General features: G+C 37.1%; 4 protein-coding genes across 8 annotated transcripts; 2 read left to right on the forward strand and 2 right to left on the reverse strand.

Moving 5' to 3' along the window:
- Positions 1–767: 767 nt before the first annotated feature.
- Positions 768–8,507, forward strand: LOC137953074 (inositol phosphorylceramide glucuronosyltransferase 1-like). Of its 4 annotated transcripts, none has more exons than XM_068800279.1 (11): positions 768–1,024; positions 2,255–2,492; positions 2,854–2,974; positions 3,313–3,498; positions 3,999–4,162; positions 5,158–5,265; positions 5,453–5,590; positions 5,704–5,850; positions 7,002–7,260; positions 7,471–7,594; positions 8,125–8,507. In XM_068800279.1, the coding sequence occupies exons 2-11, from the start codon at positions 2,256–2,258 to the stop codon at positions 8,264–8,266; spliced, it is 1,626 nt and encodes a 541-aa protein (XP_068656380.1). In that variant the 5' UTR covers positions 768–1,024; position 2,255; the 3' UTR covers positions 8,267–8,507. The 4 variants fall into 4 exon arrangements, with proteins under 4 accessions (XP_068656380.1, XP_068656379.1, XP_068656381.1 ...); XM_068800278.1 differs by having other exon boundaries at positions 768–1,006; XM_068800280.1 differs by having other exon boundaries at positions 768–923.
- A 295-nt stretch (positions 8,508–8,802) lies between these two features.
- On the forward strand, positions 8,803–9,333 carry LOC137953077 (uncharacterized). The gene is made up of 2 exons (XM_068800285.1): positions 8,803–8,967; positions 9,064–9,333. Exons 1-2 carry the CDS (start codon positions 8,875–8,877, stop codon positions 9,175–9,177), a joined length of 207 nt encoding a protein of 68 aa, XP_068656386.1. The 5' UTR covers positions 8,803–8,874; the 3' UTR covers positions 9,178–9,333.
- An 8-nt stretch (positions 9,334–9,341) lies between these two features.
- Positions 9,342–20,554, reverse strand: LOC137953073 (probable protein NAP1). Its single transcript, XM_068800276.1, has 24 exons — positions 20,324–20,554; positions 18,879–19,301; positions 18,717–18,791; positions 18,461–18,541; positions 18,231–18,311; positions 18,001–18,083; positions 17,397–17,481; positions 17,171–17,296; positions 16,896–17,003; positions 16,744–16,788; positions 16,527–16,669; positions 15,411–15,543; positions 15,183–15,293; positions 14,995–15,073; positions 14,489–14,682; positions 14,242–14,387; positions 13,864–13,945; positions 13,649–13,759; positions 13,320–13,445; positions 13,107–13,243; positions 12,872–12,968; positions 11,450–12,441; positions 10,181–10,393; positions 9,342–9,943 (listed from the first exon to the last, which is right to left on the reverse strand). Exons 2-24 carry the CDS (start codon positions 19,281–19,283, stop codon positions 9,451–9,453), a joined length of 4,146 nt encoding a protein of 1,381 aa, XP_068656377.1. The 5' UTR covers positions 19,284–19,301; positions 20,324–20,554; the 3' UTR covers positions 9,342–9,450.
- A 467-nt stretch (positions 20,555–21,021) lies between these two features.
- Positions 21,022–24,853, reverse strand: LOC137953076 (phosphoglycerate kinase, cytosolic). Of its 2 annotated transcripts, none has more exons than XM_068800284.1 (7): positions 24,770–24,853; positions 24,440–24,673; positions 23,175–23,252; positions 22,836–23,096; positions 21,894–22,211; positions 21,580–21,738; positions 21,022–21,490 (listed from the first exon to the last, which is right to left on the reverse strand). In XM_068800284.1, exons 2-7 carry the CDS (start codon positions 24,629–24,631, stop codon positions 21,290–21,292), a joined length of 1,209 nt encoding a protein of 402 aa, XP_068656385.1. In that variant the 5' UTR covers positions 24,632–24,673; positions 24,770–24,853; the 3' UTR covers positions 21,022–21,289. The 2 variants fall into 2 exon arrangements, with proteins under 2 accessions (XP_068656385.1, XP_068656383.1); XM_068800282.1 differs by having other exon boundaries at positions 24,440–24,684.
- Between the last annotated feature and the right edge of the window lie 587 nt (positions 24,854–25,440).

The following is a 25,440-nucleotide window of genomic DNA, read 5'->3' on the forward strand; positions in this document are numbered from 1 at the left end:
CAATACTAGAAACAAGAAATAGTTTGATTGAGTAGATCAAAATGGCCTCAAAACTGCTTGAGTGAGATTGATTCAAACTTGGCCTTGCAACCTGTGCAAACCAAGATCAAACTTGACCCAAACTTAATAATTTATATGAAATATATAACTTTAAAAATTATGCTAATAAAACAAAATCATAAAAACGATTTTTACTTTTTGTTTGAAAATATTCACTTTCGGCAGCAGAAAGATGGCCACAAATTTCATTTTTCATACAAAAATATCTCCATTGTTTTTTTTTTATATAATTTAGATCCTATCACTGTTAATTGATCGCCGATTTATCGATCAAGCAGAGTATAGGGTGGATAATTCTCTTTAGGGGTGGCATCGAATTGAACTAAACTTGAACCTCTGTAAGTTTGAGGTTTGGTTTGGTATTAAAACATATATTTAAAATTAAAAAAAAATACGGTAATGAACTTCGTACTATTATTACAAAGGAGCAAATAACTCCATCAATTCTGTAATGGTTGGCTTAAGGTTTAGGGTTTAGGGTCATCCCAAGATTATATGGTTCTGGTTGGCTTAAGGTTTAGGGTTTATGGTCATCCCAAGATTATATGGTTCGATTAAGACAAAACCAGCTGCTCGCTGACGAGGAGGAGATTCTGACGTGCATCTTACATTATGTTTTCTCTTCAAACAATCGCCCAAATAAAATTTCTACTTATTTGTTTTACGGATGCAGTCTCTCCTGACATGGAATGAAGCGGCATCGTCTTTTATCTTGTTAATTCGCACCTGCGACCACTGCAACGTTCCCGATCGACGGCGTCCCATGTTGACTCCTCGCTGACTTCTTGCAACGTAATTCCCAGTTGCTTCTGTCTCAAACGACTGCTCTCGCGGGGCTCCGTCATCGACTTCTCTTCGTTAGTGTAAATCATCTTCGGTTCTTTATGGTTGTGGTCGTCTAAAGATCTTTGCATCGTATCAGTTTTGAAGACGACGAATTTAGACTGTAAGGGTTATCTTCTCGGTAAACGATAGTTTGATATGTTCTCTCCCCTAATTTTTTAAAGTCTGAGCGTTTCTCACCTTTCTCACCTTTTCTCCTATGGATTTATTTTCTTTTCTTCGTTTTCGATTTGATATTTTTGATAGATTTTTTTCTTTATTTTTTTATTTTGTGTTTTTTGTCATCTTTCTCGGTTTGATTGTGCAAATGGGTTTTGCTGCATTCGAGCAGGTTAGAGATTTCACTTTGTTTTCCTTTCCTTTACTTTTGTTGGTAATTTATGTCCTTTTACGTCTTAGTTTTGTTATTCTAAGGGGATGAAGCTCGCACGCAATAATTCTTCTTTTTAGCTTTTTTTCTTAAGGACCTGGAGGATTTAGCAATTTGAAAATCCTCCAATTTGTGTTTATTAGATCGCTTAGTTTAATTCTGTACCAGATGAAGATGAATTATTCTCTTCTTTTTTTGCTAGTTCAATTGCATAAGAAACAGATAAAGCTTACATCAGATATTCTCTTCTTATGATTGAAGAGTTTTGAATCTTATTAGATCACTCAGACTGAAACTTGGATAGAGTTGGGCTACATTTTTCTTTCAAGTTTCAAATATGTCTGATCTAATCAAATTTTACTGTCATCCTCATGGTGTTTGTGATTCATCTGCATTATTTCACTGTTTGTTTCACTTGCTTTCTGTAACATATATTTTCCTCTTTTTTCTATCTTATTTTATTTTCTTTTTTAAATGTTTTTCTTTTCTTTTCTCACTCAAACCCAGCCCAGCCTTCAAATATGTGTAGGTTTATACGTTCAACAACCTTATAAGATGTTTCATTTTTAACCAAGGCAGGTTTATAGATTCAACAATCTTCTAAGATATTTCATCTTTTAACCAAGGCAACGACAAATGATTTGAAAGTCTACTGAAAGTCTATCTTATTGTGTTTCTATTTATACGAGCGAGGTAGCTGTGCTAGTCCTCTCCCCTCTTGTATCTCTTTGGTTCCTTCACTTTTAAATTTGACCCTTCATAAAAAACAGTAGCAAAAAAAAAAAAAAAAGTCTAAACTACTCAAATCTTCTTCTTGTTCATCACCTTCTTATTCGTCTTCTCCTTTTCATTCTTAAGAAAATTAATTTTAAAATAGACATATTCAAATTTGTCTTTTTCCTCTTTTTTGCTGCTAACTGGTTCTTGTTGTCAGTTGCACTGAAACTTTCTTTCTAATATTGTTTAATCTGCTTTTGATAGGATGTGGACGGCCTTTTCAAAGGTTGGTTTTGTGGTTCTTCTGTTTGTGTTGTTTGCAAGGGAATGTCCTCGTGCTTCTGGATCTCAGAAAGAGGCCTATGTCACACTTCTCTACGGAGATGAATTTCTCCTTGGAGTTCGTGTGCTTGGCAAGTCGATTCGGGAGACAGGATCGACCAAAGACATGGTTGTGCTTGTTTCTGATGGCGTTTCTTACTATGCAAAGGAGCTTCTCAAGGTAATCTTTTTCTATTTCTTTTCCTTTCCAACATGTAAATTAAGGGAACTGACCATAGGGATTAAAAAAGTGAATTGTATTTTAGTGTTCTAAAATGCTTTAAAGCATTTTTCAGATCCCTCTTTAATCATGAAAAGTAGTAGTAACATCAAGTGGTGAGTCCAGTTTGATTATCCTGGTTCATTTTATCAAAACATTTTAGATTTCCTATTTCTTTTGTACTCACATCAGTTAGATTTAATGTATTCTTAATCTAAGTGTCAGCGATTAAATAATATCTTGGCTGCTACTAGTATTGATTTGATGGGCACCTGATAGTTAAGAGTCTTTTGGTTGTTGTTTTATGTTGTTTAATTATCAGGCTGATGGCTGGATTGTGGAGTTTATTAGTCTTTTGGCCAACCCAAATCAAGTACGCCCAAAGAGGTTTTGGGGAGTTTACACAAAATTGAAAATATTTAACATGATAAACTACACGAAAGGTAATTGCTTTCTCATTTGCTTGCAAAATTTTATGTTTTATGGATTCCACTTTTCTCTTTGTGCTCTTGTTTTCGTTTCTGAGCAACTAATATGCTGATATGTCTTTTTTAAATGGTATAGCTAAGTACCATCGTTTGTATTTGAAAGATGTTTATTAGTTGGGATACATTCCCTTGAAATAATAGCAAGAATTTAGTCTTTTCTGCTTGAATATACTCATTTCCAATGCATGTCTTTGAGGCAGTATTTTATTCCTTGGATTGATTTTCTTGCAAGACATGTATGGCCTCTGTGCTAGGTACATTTACCTGGAGTTTTTTTGTTTTTTTCCTTGTAGTCGTATATCTTGATGCGGATACAATAGTGGTAAAGAATATAGAGGATCTTTTCAAGTGTGGCAAGTTTTGTGCAAACTTGAAGCATTCTGAAAGAATGAATTCCGGAGTCATGGTAGTGGAGCCATCTGAAACAACTTTTAAGGACATGATGCGACAAGTTGGGACCTTGCGTTCATATACTGGAGGTTTGTTATCCCTCTTTTTCTATCTTTTATTTTTTATTTTTTATTTTTATTTTATATATGTTTGTGCCAATTTATTGTTCCGTATGGTTTTATTTTACCTACCTCATCATTACCAAGATCATGGTTGTTGTCCTTCTCATACAGCATCATGACTAATCCTTAACCCAACTATATTGGGTCAGCTATGTGTGTCTGGCTATATCATTTGCTAGATCTTGCCAAGTTAATTTTCTTTAAGCCCATCATCAACATTTCCATCCTTGTCATGTTGGCCTTCTATTACTGCTTGTCTGTTTCTCAATTGGCATTCAATACCCTTCTAAGAATACAATACCACATCTCTATTGATCATGCCCAACCCATCTCAAGGGAGTATTTAGGGAGGCTCTTCCCTTGATCTAGCATGTGTGTGAATAGTTTATTCTTCTGTATCTGCCTCATTTTATTTGCATACTTGGTTTACTTATTGTTATTAAACAAATAATTGTTACATCAAACAGGAGATCAAGGTTTTCTAAATTCATATTATGTTGGATTTGCCAATGCACATGTTTTTGACCCAAATTTAACCCTGGATGAAATCAATTCAAAGCCAAAGCCTGAAATGCAGAGGTTGTCGACCCTATATAATGCAGATGTTGGTCTATACGTGCTAGCCAACAAGGTGAGTATGTCCCCAGCTCCTCTCACTGCTCATCTTTTATTTTTGCTTTTTATTTTCCTCATATAAGTCGGTTTCTATTCATTCTATTTGGATGGTAAGTAGGCGTTGGCTCGTATGCCTCCATTTCTTAAAATTGGTTTTGCAAGTAATCAGTTGTTTGGGAATGAAGTATTTTATTGTTTCAGTTTCTTTTTGTCACTGCTGTTTGTCTTTCAGTTTTTTCAGTGTATCTTTAGCTTTTTGTGGTCTTTTTGCCTGTAGAGCATGATCTATTTGAAATCTCATCACTATTCTTCATAGTTTGCTACATTTCAGCTGGCTGTTATTGATGGTATTGATTTTACTACAATGTGCAATGATAGTATGTAACATGCTGGATACAGTTGTCTGAAGCAGTTCATTTAAGTTTGGATCATTTCCCTTGGTGGAGGGAGAATCGGATGTCACAATCAGCCTCATCATGTGAATTGGACTGAACCAGTCCCTACTGGTGTTTTTTCAAGTAACTAAAATAGGGTGTTCAAACTTATGGATGGCTGCACCCCAACGAGATATTTAGGTTACTGTAATCAAATTGAAGCACCAAATGTTACAGGCTATACCCAGAGAGATTGCGTCTTCATTCATTCTTTTTAAATAACCTGCTTTTGTATTTTTAATTAAGTTGTAAAATCATGTACGTTCTGTTATTTTTTTTTTCTGATTCAGAATGATTCATTGACCCATTATTTAGTGAAGTTGTTATAAATATTGGTATACATGTAGTTATGGTATTTTATAGCTTATTACCAATGGTCAGTTGACTGTGGATCAATTTCCGTTGTCCGGATAAAAAATTAAGACCTTGGCAACTGTTGCAAACATGAGATGACACTCTGCATCAAGAATACTCATATGTGTTTTATTGCTATTTCAAACAAACCTATTTTGGTGCTTGTATTGTAATTTGCTTGAATTCGTAGATCTAACTTTTCATATGTATTTTCATGTGACAGTGGATGGTAGATGAAAGTGAGCTTCGTATTATCCACTACACCCTTGGACCTCTTAAACCTTGGGATTGGTGGACAGCATGGCTCCTTAAACCAGTTGATGTCTGGCAGGTGGTCACTTTAAGCTCCAGTAACTTAAACAGTGCAGCATATTTGTTCTTCTTATTTGCCTTTCTCTTCGGATACACGTAGGCATGTGTTGAGACCTCTGAGCACTTAGGGGATAGTAAAGGACCATCTGCCTGCTTTTACTATAGTGTTGTTACTACTTATCTCCATGGCTTGTCTGATATTGCAGAATGTACGTGAGCAACTGGAAGAATCACTTCCAGGGACTGGAGGAGGCAGGAATCCTGGGGACCAACTTCTAATCAAAATTCTCTTTCTCATTCCTTTTTGTGTATTGATTTTCTGTTACTATCGGTCTTTGCTTCAGGTAATTGCTTATTATGTGTAGATTATTCCTTAAAACATGTGCACAGAAAATCTGTGGCTGAGTGCTTTAGAGTGCGAAAATGATCATGGGGTTAACTCATCTGGTTATTGTAGCACAGGAATTGGTCTGTTGCAAATTTCATGAGTTCCATTGTTGATCAAGCTAGACATCTCTACTACAAGGTTAAATCAGCTGGTGGTTTTGCTACTTATTCCTCAGTTGCTGTTGCTTCATCATCTATTACTAATCCCAACCAACAGGTTAGATTGTGTACACAATTAAGAGATTTATGCTCTTTATTAGGCTTGCTGTGTTACTGAAAACCCATTCAGTATCCATATTCCAAATTGTTCATATCTGAGCACTTAAGAATGTCACCGAAAAAAGTATGCATTTGAGATAGTTTATACATTTGATAGATCTAATAGAACTCCTTGAGAAGGTTTTTATCCAAGTTAGTTGATGGAAGCATATAAAGACATGGATGGAAGTTGTGATGGGAAACTTGAAAAACCAATATGGAAGCAGTCTAGTGATATGATTGATTAAAAAGGATTCATGTTACTTAATCAATATATAGCTTTGATAAAGCTTTCACAATTATGATGATGATGATGGATGAGACTGGCATTTCTTGAGTCCTGGATACAGCTTGAAGAATTACCACATGACTCTTCAACTCATGAAATTTCTGAACCTATGCCAACTCTGTCCAATTGGAAAACCTGTTGTGGATGCATTTGATAAAGAAACTTTTCACAAAAAAAAAAATCCTTTTTAGTTTCCTTTAAAATGCATCCTCAGATTGCATTTTCCTTCAGATCTTTGCTCCTTGAGTAAGAGGATATTTTCCCTCTTCTTCTCTTGCTTTTTTGCCTTTGAATAAAATCACCTTTCTTAAAAGAAAAAAAAAGGTTCTGGCTTACTAGCGAGGTTTATGTAGTTTGGGTAGATCTAGGGAAGTGCACAGCTTTGCTTGTAGAAAAGTTGGCACGAGGGTTTTGGAGATTTTCTTTTCTCTTTAAATGTAAAAATCCTTTTTACATTATCACAATATTAAGCTCTCCTCTCAAAGAGATCTGAAATCCTTGAGGCTTTGCTAAAATAATTCACACGAAGGAACTTTTCTAAAAACAATATTTTATGGGTACAAAAGAAGTGTATTTTTAATATTTAAATTGACTGATCTTAAAATTGGTTCACCCTTCAATGTACCTAGGATCTTGAAATATGTTTATGTATAACTGCGTACACACATCCATGCATCATGTGGAATTTGTGATAAAAGCATCCTGTTAGGGCTTGCCATTCAATGTTCCTTTTTTACAATTCAACATTCTTGATTGTGATAAAATCTCTATCTCCTTTTGCTTTGCTTTGAACCTCCTACTTTGTTTTCTTCAACTTGAAGGTACCAACATACTTGGGTGCCATCTCAATTTTTGCTTGTTTCGTAAGTGCTATTATCTCCTTAGGAATTGCATTTGCAATCGTTCCCCGCCAAGTCATGCCATGGACGGGCTTGCTGCTGACCTATGAATGGACATTTGCTGTATTTTTCATTCTATTTGGAAGCTACCTTCGTCTGATTTATGAGTGGGGAAAGACAGCAGCAGCAGCTCACTCAAGAACCTCTCATCTTGATGAGTCTGACTACAGCTCCAATAAAGGTATCTCTACTTCCTTGTCAGGAAACATGTTTATTTGACTTCTTTGGTAGTTGAAAATGTCATGCAGTGAAGTTTTTTTTTTTTTGGGAGGGGGGGATGATAATGGGTGTGTGCAATCAACATTCAGAAAAAAGAAAATTGTGCAGTGATTTGTTATTCTTCATTATTAAAAATATATTTTGCTTGGTTATACTTTGTTTCTTATTATAGGTCATCAGCGCCAGATATCTATTTGTGATGCTGCCTCATGGTCTTACGGCATGGGTATGGCATTTTTGGCTGTGGCTGCTCCTTCATTGCCGTGTCTTTTGGGGATTACAGCACTCTTTGCTAGGTATGTTTTAGATTATAAGTAGGATTATAGTCTATATTATGGTTGAAGGATTTCGGTCTTGGTACCATTGCGAGTTGCCCTGAAGACCAAAACAGGTTGGCTGAGATGATTCATATTGTCTGAGGCAAATTAGTGTTTGGGATTTGATCCCAATCATCATAAAAAATGTGAAAATTTTCTGTAAAGAAAATTGAAGAAAAGTAAAAGATAAACATGACACACAGATATGATCAGTTAAGACACTTCTTTGATCATCAATTTATTAATTTTACCCAACTAAACTATCTTATTTAAGCTGTAACTGTAATTTCTTGCTTTAATCATTTAAGAGACTGCCTTCCGGTCATCAAATTGGATGATATGGTATTAATTTTTTTTTCGTCATATAAGCAATTACTTGGTGAAGACACAACGTCGCATCGTGTCAGTAATACATGATCTATGCTGCTTAGTGAGTGATCGATGAGGCAGTTGAGGTGTGGAATAGAGTCTCTACTGTTATTTAACTCCTGAAGTTCTTCTTCTAACAGGCTGGGTTTGATAGTGGCCGGAGGGCTGGCATTGGCTTCATTCATGACTTATGCTTCAGAGCATCTTTCAATCAGGGCTTTTGTGAGAGGACTTGAAGATCCTAACCATTCGCGTGCAAAGAATTTCTGTTTATTGTGTTGATAGAACCAATAATTGAACCTGAAAATTTAGCTTGTGATCTTCCAACCTATGTAACGTGTACACTAAATCATGCCAGTCCTAGTCTTTTATTTTTTTTATTGGTTTGGTCTTGACCAACGATAGTTGGTAGCAAAATTTAAATTGTAATTGCCTGTAATCTTAACCTAGTTGCAGACCCTAAAATGTTGTCACCACCGTGCAACTCTAAGGAAGACTAGAACGATTGATTTTATTAAGGGTATGTTTTTGGAATCCATGGAAAAGAAAAGAAGAAAAAAATAAGCTCTTCAGGAGCTGATTCACCGAGTTCCATGTTTGCAAAAATGCAAGTTTTCTGTGTGCGCTTGCAGAAAATGTATTGCCATTATGTGTTAAAAAAAAAAAAAAAAAAACCCTCAGGAGTCGTTCTCCCGGTATCGGTTTTTCGGTTACTAAAGCGTATCAAATTCCCGGCATTGGGCGGAAGCGGAACGTACTTCAACCTGCCTGCTGGGCTGGGTGTCTTGTCGATTGTGTGGCTGTTGGAAGGCGGGTATTTATCCGAGCTTCTTCATCAATTCACTACAGGCAGAAGAAAGAAAAATAGGATAAAAGAAATCAGGAGGAAAATGGATGCTACCCAGATTGTTCTACCGATTCTCGGAATCGTCGCGGTTGCTGCTGCTACTTTTTACGCAGTAAGCTTTGCAGAACTACGAGAGGTATTTCCCCACTCTCAGCTATTATTTGGCATTATAAGCTGATGTCCTATTGTCCTTTATCCTCCTCTGAAATTTACATCTGCTATGTTTCGACAGAAGTCTTTTCGGGATTTGGAGGACTCAGATCTTGACAACGGCGGATATAAGTCCACTCCGAGCTCGAGAGAGCGGCGAGCTAGAAGGAAAGCGGAGAAAGAAGCAAGAAAATGAAGCTTCTTTGGTGTTGTTACTGACTTACGGTTTTCCTTCACAGCATTCGGATTGTTCGCGTGTTCTGTTGGAAGAATCATGCAAGAGGAATTTTTTCTCTGATTGTTGTCATGTTGTCGTGTTGTATGAATGCAAGGAGGAATTTAGCTTGTGAAAGTTCTGAATAAGCTGCTTGAACATGTAATCACTTTAAAATAGTTCAAACGTCCAGAGTTTAAAGTCTCCGAATCAACTGGACATCTAGTAAGGCCGGTACTATTAACTGTTTAGGCTCTATTTGTAAAGTAAAGGACCGGATCTGGAAACTGCAAACCTCGGTAATGGACTGGGTCCTGTGCTTCCAGAATTAGACCCTTCCACAAACTTCACTTTTCGGTTGGTACTATACTCTAACGGCCCAGATCGACGAGTGTTTCTGTGTTTGTCACCAATGCGTAGAATTCCACCCTCTGGTTCATACAGCTGCTCTTGGCTATGTGCTGAAGCCTTGAAGAGACCTGAATCAAAAGTATTTGACGAGGGTGTTGAATCACCACGGTTTTGTCGGATTACGGGAGATGATGCATGTGTCAGAGAGATTGCAGGAGATTGTCTGGTTGATGGGTTCAGTAATGCAAGAGATGTGGATGGAAAACTCCCATAATATTGGCGATATAAAGAACGGATAATGCTGCAAGGAATATGGAGTTCTAGGGTACTTCTGGGGAGGTAGGGAGAGAGTTCACAGAGCTGGTCCAGGAAGATGAGCTTTGGCACGAGATGTAATCTGCAAAGTCAACAGCTTCCATAAGATGATTTGTAAGAAATGACTTTTCTATGCAGTTCAAAGCTGGTTATGTTTGAAGCATGGAGCGGAGCAGTCTCTTATCTACATTAAATTCAACTGTTTATTATGTCTTTGTGTTGATGATGAAAACTAACCTGAATTATAAATGCAATCGATTAATAGGAATCATATTAGTAGTGTTATATTTTTCACATTAATTGAAGATTGATATAATACCTGCTACTCTCATTCCATGAATCAAGGATAATTCCAGCTGAGCACTTCACATATAGTTGCATAGCAGACTTTATGTTAGCTTCGATCAGTGCCCTGTTCTTTACTTCAGGCTCTAATACTTCACCTGCACGGCCATTTGAAAGAGTTTGTCTCTGTCTTTCTTCTCTTTCCAACCTAACAAACTCACTCCCTGCTATAACCGCATTTATGCATCTGCACAAAAAGAGTTCAGTCATTGTGAGAGGGTCTGTTACCTCAATATGATTAAGGAAGAGATGAAAAAGGAAAACCCTGAGATGAAGCTACAATAACATATCTTACTCTACCAGTGTTTCACATATATATATATCAATACAGAAAAATTGCACGATGATCAGGCATGTATGAGGGAAAATACAAAATGTAGGCATCCGACTTCCAAATACCTACACTGGATAAAGAACAACTTCCTGAGAAGTAGTCTTTATTTCCTGCCTAGGATTCAGCAAAGCGGTTGGCTTCCTATGGATTACAAGTCCAAGCTACATCAAGCAGAAACATAGAATCTTTAATTCTGGAAATATGTTATTATGGGGGATATTTCCTTTATGCCAATTTGCTACACAAGGAGTCACTCTCCACAAGTGGACCAAGTAATCTAATGCATGACCATGTTGCCCTAAAAACTATCATCAATTTAGCTTGTGTCAATATATATGTGAGGAAGTCCAGAAATGGACCTCATTTGTCCTCAAAACCAACAATCAGTCACAAAACTCCCCATAGTCTCCAATCATGCAAGTTGATGATGTCAAGATCCTCCCTTAAAAGATCTATTTACCCCTTCCAAATGCCCCAGTCAAGGCTGCGCTTAACAATCTTCAAAGAATTTACCCAATCTTTTATGTTTGCGAATCAGTAAGCTGCTAGAGCATGTCAGAAAACAAGGGGGTATGGCAGCAGTGGAAACCAAATTTCCTCAATAAGGGACCCAACAAATCTAACTAAATGAGCAGCTCAGGGAGATTTTGTTAGTACCTAATGCATCACAATTCATAAGCCTCTGTGAAATTATCACAAAGCATGCAATAGCAAGAGAATGTTTATTAGCCAAATAATTTTGGAATAAACATTGTGTTTTACTGTAAAATATCATTTAAAACTAATCCAATAGACTTATTGTAATGCAATATAAACTACTGCATGCAGTAGCTCCCACATTATTCAATATCTTTAAAGAACTACACGCCAAAGCAAGATGTAGGCCCATTACAAAAGCAGTTTGAATACCTGGCCAAGCAATGGATGTTATTGTTGAAGCCACCTGTTTCAACATTGAAAGCAGCTGTATTCCAGATATTTGAAATCATAAATGCAGCACATAAGTATGAAAGCAAGCTCCATGATCCATCATTTGCTCCACCTATATCTGCAAGAATCGACCGTACCCACTCCGTGTCATGCTCCCCAACCACCCCAACACAGCTTGCCATCTTCTTCAACTTCCTAATTTCCTCCCTCTCAGGTATTTCATCTGGAACATGCTTAGCCACTCCATCTAGCAAAGAGAATATGAGTGGAGCATTTTCTTCCAAAACAACCCCTGCTGCCTCAGCCAAAATATGTCCAAAATCTAGTGCCTGACCTGCCTGAATACAGAACCCAACAATGGTTTCCAAATCCAAAATCTGCTTTAAGCTAGACTCTCTCTCCACCCTATCACCAGAATTCAATGTTGAAGCAACTGCCTCAAGTGCCTCACGGTTTGACCTTAGTGCGGTATCTATGCAGTTCAACAGTGCAGCAGTGTGCTCTCTCATCATCCTATCAAGCTTATCCACACCATAATGACCAAAAATACGGGCAAAGGCTTTCATTTCTCTCACATCAGTGACTGATTCTGCAAAATAACCACCAACAGGTCTTGCACTCCTGAAACATTTGTGGGCAGGAGCAAAGAGGATACCAGCTCCAGAAGCATCTTTAACAATGTTATCAATGTACCAGCTGCAGACTACTTCAATGGCAGATCCAGTATTCTGCTCAGCTGGTTTTTGAAATGAGTGAAGAGAAGAAATGGGGCCAGAGAATGTCTCAGCTAGCAAGACTTCTCGAATTCCGTGCGTGAGGTCCATGCTTATGTGCTGCTCAGCTAGATGGACAATGGCGACATGTCTTCTGATTAACAATTCCAGAGCAGACGGCCTCTGGAGATCATTATCAGTTTTTAGGATTGCAAGGAGTCTCCTCTTGAAGTTTCCAAGGATGCAGTCCCTCATATACTGCAGGGAATGGACTGTAATTGTTAGAATGGAGTTACCACCGATGGATGGAAAAGATATAAAATATGTTGGTAATTATAATTTAAAAACATAGATGATTATGTTTGCCAAGAGGAGAGTTTGACTCAAAGAAGGAAGTATAGAAGACCACCGAAATCCTCAAAAGGAAGTCACACTCAAGCAGAGAGATATATGACAGGAGCCAATTCTTAGGAGGGAAGAAACCTCCAAATTATGGACATTGATATAAACTCAGACAATTTTCTTCTTTGGATAAAATGGATTTTATTAAACCCACAACCAATGTTTGAAGATCTTTCTTCTGCTGATTCGGAAGATGTGAAAAAGGAACAAGCATGTGATTGTTTGACGTCAAACAGAATTTAAGCATTGAATAAAAGGAGCAAACAGAATTTAAAAGGTAATGTACCTCTCTCAGAACAAAGACATGGTTCAGCACACATATAGGTTCCATATCATTCAGAACAGAGCATAAATTGGTCAACCTCTGCATAGCAGCCTCTAACCTGTTATTCACAAAATAATTCGGTGATTCTCAATCTTTTACTTTTGATATTTTTCATAGGACTGTCTTTAAATAAAAAAAGAAATGACTTCATTTACTCGTTTAGGCCATGTAGCATTTAATAACTGATTAGACTTACATCTTAAGCGAATTACTATTTTCAGGGGAGCTCTCATGGCCAGGCAGCAAGAAACCAGAAACTCCTCTGGGTGATTTTCCAGGAGTTGAGATTCGTGTTGCCTGATTCAAACGAAATGCTGCTTGCTCTGGAAGAAGCTGAAACATTTGGCGCAATGAGTTTAACAGCGAGTGAAACCAATTGGTCAATCAGTAACAAGGGGAACAATCAAACCTGCATGTCAAGAGAGCCAAATCCCCCTTCAGAATCCAGAATATTAATTAGTCCTTCTAATCCTCCAATGATGGAATCAATGAGTGATTCCACATATAGAATAGCATCTCGACCAATTTTATTCACCTGCAACCAGAAAAAACAAGGAAACCCTTCAGTTCAGCACTCCCTTTCAGTTAATAACACCAGTTTCATCACTCTTGATGATATTATTCAATAACAGACTTACATCTAGTGTTAATAATCTGCCATAATTATTAACCAAAAATGCAAAATGACCTGAAAAATTAGAAACTACATAAAGAAAGGGAAAGAAAGATCAGGAGAACCTCGTCTGGAAGAATTGGAGAGGCACACTCTGGAAAACTACTAGCTACACCAAGCCAAGCACAACAATGCTGTGGACGTCCTTCTGGACCAAACATGGTGTTCCTGAATACCTAATTTTGAAGTTTTGAATTTCAAGTTAGAATTGCAAGGTAAACGATGCTTCTAAAATTGACGAAGAAGAAAAAAGGAGCAACACCACTTTAGTACAACTTACTGTTGTAAGATGATGGTGATAGAAATACAACTTTCTGAGACTCCCATGCTTCAATAGCCGATTTTCAAGCTCATCGACGCATCTGCAGTCCATGCCCAACAGTGAGCGTAAAAAAATTAAAAAATTAGACAATCGGACAGGTTAAAGCTACAACAACAAAAATATACTATCATTACAATAAAATAATATTTTCAGTAATTATAATATACTAATATAATACTTTAGCACAAAAATTTGATGCTTATTGTCAAAATACTGTCTTGCAACAAGATGCTTCCAAACAAGAGTCTCTAATTATGATAAATGTTGGAACAGTCAAATTTATATATTGCTACAAGAAACTTCCCAAATGATAAAAGAGCCAAGAGGAACAAGCACCTGGACCAGTTATAAGCACCATTTCCTTCTGACAATAAGCCTTCCTTTCCTGTAGATACTGTTGCCTTCTCCAAATGTCTGATATTTATTGATGAACGGGAGGAGGTGACAATCATTAATATCGATAACCAGTCTCTCCTTAAATCCTACAAATAGAACCACAGCCAATTTCACTACCCAGAACAATGTGGCATCTATGAAATTAAGTCAAGAGCATCAAAATGATAAACATGTATGTAATTCTTACAGATAAGTCATATGTGACTGCAGAAATGCTATCACCCTGGGGCTTAGGTATGTTTTCAAGACAATGAACAATTTGCTGGAAAAGGTCTTTCAGTGTTGCATCTAGATCAAGAGCCACCATTCCAGGCGTACCAAGTAAAAATCTGATCCTTCCAGCACATGATGATAAGTATGATAATGCATAACCTCTTACAGCTGCATGAAAATATGAATTATCATTTACTGGTCCAGTGTGCTCATTCAAAATTTGTTTTCTTTCTTTCTTACTTCATTTCAAAAAAAAAAATTGTTTTCTTCAAATAATTTATCAAGGTAATACAGTAATTTCTGTTTGCAAGGTGAAATGCGCAATAACTCAGGAGAAAATAAAAAATACATACGTCTTAGGAGAAAATAAGAAATTAAACATGGCTTTGAATGCATAGCAAAAACATCAAAAAGTAAAAACGACTCCAAACAAGAATGCTAGTGCATTAACATATTGGTTGACAACATACTCTGTCTAACCTGCAATGTATTTGCGAACCAAACAACAAAGACGGTCAATCCCATCTAATAAGAATCCAATGGTTGGATCTGTTGCATCCTACAAGCAAAACCATCCTAGCTGTGTCAAAATTTTCATCAGAATACTATAAAAAAATATAAATGTGAGGAAGGCAATATTACTGATAGACTACAGTAGTTGGTCTTACTATATCAACAGGCAACACCCGAACAGCTTTTGACTTTGATGTGACAACCCCAACATGTTGGAAATACCATGTAATCTCATACTGAGCTAAAGCCAATGCAGAAAACACCATCTGAAAGAAAGACGGAATATAGTTCCAGAAAGCTAATCGCATGTCAACATATTGCCCCAACAACCATGTAACAACAAATTTTAAATGTAAGCATACAGATGTAAAATGACAAGCAACCTGAATATTGGGAGCAAGTAAACTTGGTTGATCAGAAAAAAATAGAACCATTCTTCCAATCTCCTGCTTCAGCAGTATACGCCTTTCTCGATGTATGGCATCACAAGAGAGTAATGCTTGGTCATGAACTTCACTGCATTTTTCAACCATTCAGAGCAAAGCTCAAATTTTCAGCTATTAAAGTGCAACATAAATTTTATCAATGATTGTAAAAAATATGGTCATGTCTAAAGCTCCAACGGCAATATGCCCTGCTAATTTTACTACTAGTAATTAACAAATCCTCTCATTTAGGACTTGATATCAATGGAACTTTACCAGTTATTAGAAGAAAATAGAGTTCTTCAACATTGAAGGATACTGATAATCGGTGTTTGAGAGAATCCATTAGAAAAAATAGGATTCTTTAAGCCTTAAAATCTTCAAAAGATTACTAACAAGTGACAAGTCCTCAAGACTTGCTAAGATTTCCCTTATACAGTATAAAACCTATCAAAGTTCCCCTGAAATGTAGTCATGAAAGCATCAATAATACCGTGAAAAATTTGATGCTTTAGTGGAATTTTTCATCCTATTCAATTGTACTATTCAAGAATTGACACAATTTCACCCCTACAATAAGGTAGGCTGATCTTGCAGATGAGACTAATGAGACGTTCAATTTTTTAAATCTAAAGATTTATCGTATGATTGAGCTGGATCCAAATAGAATTGTCCAAATTTAATTTACATAAAAAATCTGAAAAGGTGTTGCTAAGTTTTTCTTTGAAAAGCATACTGTCTAAGTTATCTACTGAGACTAGTATTAAGTAAAGAATACATTCTGTATATCCGTTCCTCTATCACCAGGGCTGAAACGATTATCAAATCCAAAGTTAGATTTAAACACAAGACAAGATCTTCAGTAAATCACATTATCATTTCTAACAATAAAGATATGCCAGCATTAGAAATAAAATATTTCATAAAAATAACGGGTATATAAAATATTATTCATTTAAAAGACACAGAGATGATAAAAAGAGAAAAAAATCATGAAAAATGAAAAAGCAAATGGTAAAAAGAAACTTGACTTGTTCCAACAGTCTCTGCTCTGTAAGCATGGAAACTGGATACCTTATCATTTTCTCTACTTGTTTAGCCACATTGTACTCCAGATCCGCTTCCTTCTGCCTGGCACGTCCAGACTTTGCCATCTTCTTCGATTCTAATATCCTTGGTAAAACATATAATTGATAATCCTCATGCACCAGCATGTACTGCAAGGTAAAAAGAATTAATGCTCACTACATTTGAACGGGACACGTTCAAAGACTATATCACAAGTACTAACCTCATCTCTGAATAAGGGAAGAATCAGGTTTTCCTTGAGCACGACCTGAAACCACATACCACACAAAGCTAGGCAACCAAGGTACAAGTAGTCTTCAAATAAAATATTTACATTAGTCATTTCAAGTCAAACTAAAGACCTCAGGGAATTACCATTGAAATATCAATGCTAGTGATACGAAGTAGTTCATCTGGACAAACAAGATACCCCAAAAGAACCCACTCACGGTATGAGGTTACATTTGCTAAATCTTGAGCTCTCTGCAGGAAGGGAGTTCAATACGCAGACATCAAAATCACTGGTTAAGCACTACAGTACAAGGTTCACAGCAATGTAAATGTATGGTAGAGCAAAAAATTTAAAAAAGACAAAGTACAGAAGTCACTAGTATAAGAAACATTTTCTGAGTAATGGTTAGAACACTTGCCATTGGATGGGCAGAATTTGTTAGTATGTCAGGGTATCGAGGATGAAAGGGACTTAGGAAACCCTCATTCCTGAGCTTCTTAGTATCAACAGAAAGAAAAATAGTGGGACCCACAGCCTCCAAAACCTGGAAATGAATCAGAAAATCTATCAATAATTAAATCAACACAGGACAGTCCATGAGGTTCAAGTGAGAGAGTTTATCACACAGTGGCAGAACACATGACCTCTCCTATTCGAGGGCTCACAAAGTTAAGGTCTTCTTGCAAACCTTTAATAGGTGGATCATAGGAGTCCACAAACTGAACCAGCCTGCCAAGCAAGATAGAGAAGTAAGCAACACACCACATTAGTTACGCATTGCTACCATCAGAGCCTTCTCCAAAATAATGTGGGTTCAAGTATATAAATCCTCCTTCAGCTTCTCCACCTTTCTGATGAATTTAATATTAAATGGGATTCTATGCAACAACATGCACAGATTGATACCACAATTTCTTCCTAATTTACTCTACAATAAAATTCACCTTTTTTAACAAAAATACTGTGCAAGTTTCCACACACTTCTCTCTCACATTCTTTTTTACTTCATCTCTGCTTGTTTATATAAATTCAATCACCTTCATTCCCATAGATCTTCTTATTTATTTTAAAAGTGCATACAATGAAAAATTAGGGTCTCCCTAAATAACAATTTCATCAAATCTATTAGATATTAACAAAAGTAAACTTGAACTAACAAAAAGGAAACTCACCTCCATGAGACAAATAAAAGAAAGTAAAAATTATGAGAAAAAGTAACATCTCAGCAAGGGCAAATTGTTTTCGTACCGATGATAAGACTCACAGTCCCGACCATTTCTTGATAGAATATGCAAAAGGTTATACATTTGCAGCAACATTTTCCTCGGTATCTGTAAAGAAAGCAACAGATTAAAAATAATCCAAATATATAAGGAAAGAGAATGAACTGAATTTTAAAATTTCATGGTGAAATTTTAATTACATAATATATGTATGTACAAAATATAAGAGATGTAAGATGAGGATAAGAAATTAACCTTTTCAGAGAAGAGGTTTACACGGACAAAAGAACAAAACAGATCCATAAAAGCATGAAGAATTAATGAATTTTGATGGGGCTGCAAAAAAGCATGCCATCTCATTAGACATGGTTAAATAACACATCCTCAAAGATTATCTATCTGCCCAAGTGACAAATATATGGAACTTTCACACATACAACTTGATAAAGAAAATTCAATATGAGTAGGGTAATTGAGTAACACACCAGTAAAGTAATCACTGTACTGCTCAAATCCAAGATGAGCCGCAAAGCTTGTTCCCGGAATGCCATCAGATCAATGAGTAACTAATAGAACAAAAACAAATTTAGTGATCAATACATAAAACTTTCATACTTAACTATGCTTGCTCTCAATAAATCATTTTTATTTTATTTCAAAACATATAATACACTATGAAATACATGACGTAATCTCTTTTGAAACATGACTACCATCGTTAATCCAACAGTTATCACATACCGTTACCCATGTCTCTATGCTTTGTAAATAGCCTTCCGCATTCTCATGCAAAGCATCGAGCGCAAATTTATCTACCTGCAAGGAAGTTTTTTGTATCACAAGTCAGACTGTGCACCCTGTAGACGATAAATTATCAATACTCACTCAATGACTACATCTTACTCGTTCAAGCTGCAATTTACTGGGATGCTCAGGGAATTTCTTCGCAAGTAATACAGCAATCCGAGGACAATTAGGAACAATGCCTGCTTTCCAAAAGGTTTCTGAAAACACATGAGAAACAGGATCTGGATAGTCCAATATTTGATTCAACCTATACATTTTAGTTAATAAACCCTCTGCTACTTCAGCAAGCTGCACCACTGATTCAATGTGGAAAGCTTTTTGGAATGTGGGTGAGTTTGCTAATGCATCTTGACCAATGGCTTTCCAGCTCAATGATGTTGACGGAGACGAAGCTTCTGGATTCAGATACTCGGACCATCTAGCTGTGGCTTCCCAACCCCCAGATCTCACAGACCTTGGAGATGTCTCTCGGCTAGAAATATGCTGCCTCAACTTTGCCATGAGTCAAATCTTGAAACTCTGGAAATACATAAAAGAAAAAGCTAAGAATACGTAAGCAGGATTCAGATAAGAAGCATTTCAGCTGAACTGGGATCTTCAGAAGCTGAGAGGCTAACATGAAAGAAAATAGTTTGAACAATTTGTCTTTTCATCCACCAACATTGTCTGTTGGAGTACATAGATTATCAAATTATCAACTCAAAGCCATCAGTAACTGTTCAACGAGAAAATATGAAGTTATCTTCCTGAACTATATAGTTATCTAACTGGACAACGTCAGACTGTACATGAGGTGTGGCATATATAGGCCAGCCCACTATATCTGGGAACCTCTACGACGGGGCAACTCTAATCCGTACAACTTATAGTTTAAGCAGAAACTTAATTTCTAGATGAGCAAAAGTGCACGACTACCAAAATCAAGATAACTCCTTTGATGTCATCCACTCCAACTTTATACAAGGGAGAGTTCGAGAGTTTAAAATTCTTTTTGCTGCGCCAGAAAAATAAGTATTGACTCCCTAAATCAAGATGACTCCTTTACCTTGTCCACTGAACTTTCTTTTCACCACTTCCAGAAATGTCTAGAAGTCGATTCGTCGACAGCATTACGCTGTCACACATTCCAATAGCAACTATTTCAACAATCACACTTAGTTTCACCAACATACCACCACAAAGCTCGCAAAATTGTTAAAACTTTCAGTAAGGAAACTATAAAAATCTATCTTCCAGGAGGAATTAACCAAAACCTCCCGGAACTCTCCAACTTACCGAAAATTCGTACCAAACATCTCACTCGAGAAATCCGCAACCACATTATGTAACAACTAAATCAAATCAACCACCACAACATAAAAAATCACAACATCACTCACTTCTGCCCACATTCCTTCAAACTCAGTAACTATTCTTCATCTAAAGGCACCTTTACTAAATCTAGATAAAGAAAATGGAGAAGCTCAAGCACGTTTACTAAAGCTGCACAAATTTGCATCAGAAAGAAAACCGAAAAAAAAAAAACAAAAGCACAAGCGTACCGTCCAATCTCTACAAAAGTCGAGTGTAAAGAAGGCCCGCGGCCATAGAATATCGAATTGCTCCGATCAGATGACAACGATTAACAGTCAGAAGATCCGAAGCAGAGGAAGGAAGATCCAGAGGAGGAGAGGAAGACTCACAGAGAGGAGCTTCGACTTCGAGTCGAAGGAATACTTGTGTATTTTCTTTTCAGACAGATTTTTATTTTCTTTTCCATGTCGTTATTGAAGAAAGCGGACGAGGAATTTGACTGCTTTCAATTATGCTCTCTTAAAACTAATGAATTAAATTAAATGATTAATTAGCCGAAAACGTGCAGTGCAGACTGCGTCCATTGAAGGTGACGGTTAGATTACGAAGATGATATCTGTAAAAGTGGGTGGAGACGTGAGATTGAAGAGAGAGGAAATGAAACATACTTGTCTTAGACATTACACCAACAATGGAAGATGGGGTTGAGATAATGATTAATATCCGTTACCATTTACGATTGACAGGAACGGTTGTTGGATCGGAGTCGAATTGACCTCACGAGGAAATATAAATATGAAATCAGGGTTTTTCCATTACGACTCAGATCCCACAATGAAATATGAACATTCAAATCAGAAGTCACTGATCCGGTGACCAAACCCAGAGTGAGTCGAAGGAACATGGGGTCAGTAAAACAATAGAGACGAAGCTAAACAGTCAAGAGTGACAGAGAGAGAGAGAGAGTGATTTGACATAAATATGACATCCCAATACATAAACAACAAAGCATGGTTCGTCATTGAGAAAAGCGTTTCATTTCACCAAGCAATTCTGCTCTCAGCAGACGGGTGGCGACTAGGCTTATTAAAACGAGTGCTCTCATACTGGGTTTTTTCCTTTCTTTAACAAAAATTATGCTGAGGGAAGAACAGCATTATCTAGAGGGATTATGATTCTCTCTCCTACAAACTGCTTGAGAAGCAAAATTTGATTCACTGAGCAGCAGCATCAAGTGCAAGGACTCCGGGGAGGGGCTTGCCCTCCAACAGCTCCAGACTTGCACCACCACCTGTTGAGATGTGGCTCATCTTATCAGCAAGCCCGGCTTTTTCCACTGCAGCAACGGAGTCACCTCCTCCGATGATGGTCACCACGCCCTTTCCACTGAGGTCAGCCAATTTCTTCGCAATCGCCTGAGATAGGTCATAAACGGTGTTAATACAAGTTGTATAGCTACTAGACAGATTAAACAGAGGTTTTTACACGATCGAGTTCTTGATACCTCTGTTCCCACAGCAAACTTTTCGAACTCGAACACTCCCATGGGTCCATTCCAGATGACGGTCTTCGTGGTGTCCAAAGATTCACTGAATGTCTTAATGGAGTCTGGTCCAATGTCCAGCCCCATCCAACCATCGGGGATACTGGAAGCTGCAACAGTCTGCAACATTGACCAAGATAAAATTAGCATCTTCAGTGGGGGTATGTTATTTCCTTGAATCTAACGGTAGAGATGGATGTTTTTGAAGATTTTTGTCTTTCATTTTGAACTACAAAACAGACTTGGCTCATAATTTAGTTTTGAGATTAACATACCTTGCTATCTGCATCAGCTGCAAACTTGTTTGCAATGACGACATCTGTGGGCAACAAAAGGGATACTCCTTTGGCCTTGGCTTTCTCAAGGAGTGAAGTAGCAAGATCAAGTTTGTCTTCCTCTACAAGAGATGACCCAACTGAAAAACCCTGCGCCTTGTAGAAAGTGAATATCATTCCTCCACCCAAAAGGAGGATATCACACTTTTCTAGTAGGGAATCAATCACACCGATCTTGGATGACACCTTTGAACCTCCTACAATGGCGGCAAATGGCCTCTTGGGGTTTGACACAGCTCCAACAAGATAATCAAGCTCCTGAAACAAGAAAACAAATGTTAGAGGTAAACTGAGATATTCTCTCTAGCAGTTTGATTTTACTAATATCTATAAGTACAGGATTCTAGTTGAATGGAAACAATATCTTATTTACCAGACATGCAGATATAACTAAAAGTAAAAAGACATCAGAAATTGTATAATTTGAAACAATCAACCATATTAGAAGAAGAAGAAGAAGAATGACAAAAGCACCAACAAAAATGTTAGGTTTTATAACTACATTACTGAAGTATCAACAAGAGAAAATAAACTACTCCATGAGATGGTTCGTGATTCTTAATGAATGAGTGACATATTAAGTGCTGGACAAAGATCAATTCAACATAGACAAGAACATAAATAATAGAATAACCTAATCGTAACAAATTTCGGGAGAAACAGCTACAAGGTTAGCTACAGTCCATGCAGCAGGAGCAGGGCCAAGGAGTCAATGACTTGAGTCATTGGTTCAAAATATCATGGGTAAAGCCTTGTGACATATCAAATACATTGTTAGTAGAATGGTAGCATTTGACACACAATTCACAAGATAAAGGAATTAATAATGAACAAACCATAATTCACAGGAAACTGGAATTAAGAACTAACACACCACCATACCTTCTGCATAAGGAATCCAGCAACAGCAGGTTTCAAGTATTTGGCAACTCCCTCAGTTGAAGCATGAGCTCTGTGGGCAGAGCCAAAAGCATCATTGACATAAAGGTCAGCTAAGGAAGCAAGCTTCTTGGCAAACTCAGGATCATTCTTCTCCTCTTCCTTGTAAAACCTCACATTCTCAAGAAGCAGGACACCACCATCTGGAAGAGCAGCAACCAATTTCTCAACTCCCTCACCGATGCAGTCATCAGCCATCTCAACCTACTCAATCAGCCAGAACACTGGATTAACTAAGAGGACACAAGCTATAAGGGAAATTGAATAGTGAGAACGGAATACCTTTATCCCAAGGAGTTCAGATAGCCTAGGCACCAAAGGCTTCAGGCTGTACTTTGGGGTAACACCCTTCGGACGGCCCTTCATATTCATACAAGAGAAAATTACAAGTTCAAATATTGTCTCATGAGGTATCTAGAAAGATACAAGAAGCAAATATCTGACATTCCATGCAAGAAGTTGCCAACCATTCATGATGTATGGTACTGCCACAAGAAGCATGAAACATTACACCAAAATTAAATCTGACAGTCCCACTAACAATCTTGTTACTCACAAGACATGATAGGAACCGTATAAAACACTAAGTTGCTCCATAGAAATCAGCAATGATTAAGAGCCATCCCATAGGTTCACTATCCTCAAAAACACTAATGAAGACCTTGAGAAAATTAACAGCCACACGATTGCACTTCTGACTCATAAAACTTGGTTAAGAATGGAACCAAAACCTCACTATGATGTATACACAAATTATGCACATGAGCATAGCACAAAAGTGATGAGAACTGGACAATAAATTATCTCTTAGTGAAGAACAGTTATGTTCATCTGTGAGTACATAGCCTTTGCTTTTCGGTAATATTGTGAGTATACATTTGAGTATAGCAACACATGCAAAAAAAAAACTATTAGAATTCCTTTGATTAAATACAGAAATAGATGATTCCGTTTCTTGTGACATATTGATGACCTCATGTGCCTAGGAAAGATGATGCAAACATAACAACCAATTCTAAATTCCTAGAAAAGACAAAACGAAAAGCGCAAAAACAAAACAAACTAGAAATTTAAAATTTAACATTAAGAAAAAGAGGCAGAAGGCAAAAAAGGAGAAGACGATCTGACATCATATTATCTAACTTGAACGATCTGCTAGCACTGCAGTAGAACATCTAAGAGAAAATTAAATAAACGGGACAAAATAATTGACCAAAATAACTGCTATAATCACTAAATGGTCAGACTATCATACTGATAAATAAAACAACAAATGGAGAAAATCTATCAATGGGATCGACCACGAGATCAACAACCAACATGAAAAATGAAAAACAACTCTGGCCATACGTTACAAAGTTTCCAACTTGGAGAACAGAATAACCAAACAGGTCGCTCAGAAACACAAGGACCAAAGCTCAGACAGTTACACTATGTGAAAGCCTAAACACAGAAAATGCATACAAGATCATGAAAACAAAAACTAAGAAATGCAAACCCAAGTAATATCGAATGAAAAGGGAGAACCCAAAAAAAAAAAAACTAACCAAGTGGCTGCTGAGAATAACTTTAGCGCCATAGCCCATCAGATACTTGATAGTGGGAACGGCCGCTCTAACTCTCGTATCATCAGTAATGTTCTGATTGTCATCCAAAGGCACATTCAAATCGACCCTAACAAAAACCCTCTTCCCCTTCAAATCAGCCTCCTTGAGATCACCAACGCTCTTCTTCGCCATGATCACCCCTCAAAAAAGAAATAGCTAGAACAAACACAAAATCTGAAGCAAAACTGTTAAAAAAAAAGTCCCAAATCAGCGATCAATTGAAAAGAAGCCAGGAATGAATAAAAAAGGGAGCTTGAGGACGAGATCTACTTATCCGGGAAAAAATGCGATCGGGCGGAGAAAACTTCGCTCTTTCTTTCGGAAGCTTCGAGACTGTGAAATGAGGAGAAAAGGCGATGTGCAGGTGGAGACATTAGAGTAACCCACAGGAAGAACAAGATAGTGGAATATTCGCTTCCCGGTATTCTTTTCATCTGGACCGTCCACTTGGCTCAAATTCGTTTTCGTTTTAGGGCCGTTGATCTGGAGAAGACTGTTTGCGTGAAATCTATGTGCCAAGGTCGTTTCTTCCAAGTGCAACCTCACAGCTTCAAATTTTTTGTAAGATTTATAATAAAATTAATTTATATATTAGATGCTTTTGAAAAAGAAAAAGCCATAGAATATGGAGGAAAATTGATGGAAATTAAAGATTTGAGTAAACAAATCAACGGAAGCCATTGTTTGATTTGATTTTTGTAATGAACGATAGGTTTCTAGCTTGATTAATTGACTTTGGAGTGGTAGCCATTGGAGGAGGCCAATTAAAGCTATCAAGCTTTAATATCATTTATTCAACCTTTTTTTTTTTTTTTTTCTCTCAATTGGTCTTGGATTTTAGGATACAGCCTCTATATCGAATTTGATAGAAACCCTAAACCCTAAACCTTAAACCCTTTTAGTGAGGGAGCCCAGCTTAGGAAGAGGTCACCTTAACTAGA

The sequence above is a fragment of the Aristolochia californica genome, unplaced genomic scaffold, assembly GCF_029961685.1.
Source record: "Aristolochia californica isolate CCGP_79_NKW_82.1479 unplaced genomic scaffold, dmAriCali1.0.hap1 SCAF_16, whole genome shotgun sequence".
In the NCBI taxonomy this organism is placed as follows: Eukaryota; Viridiplantae; Streptophyta; class Magnoliopsida; order Piperales; family Aristolochiaceae; genus Aristolochia; species Aristolochia californica.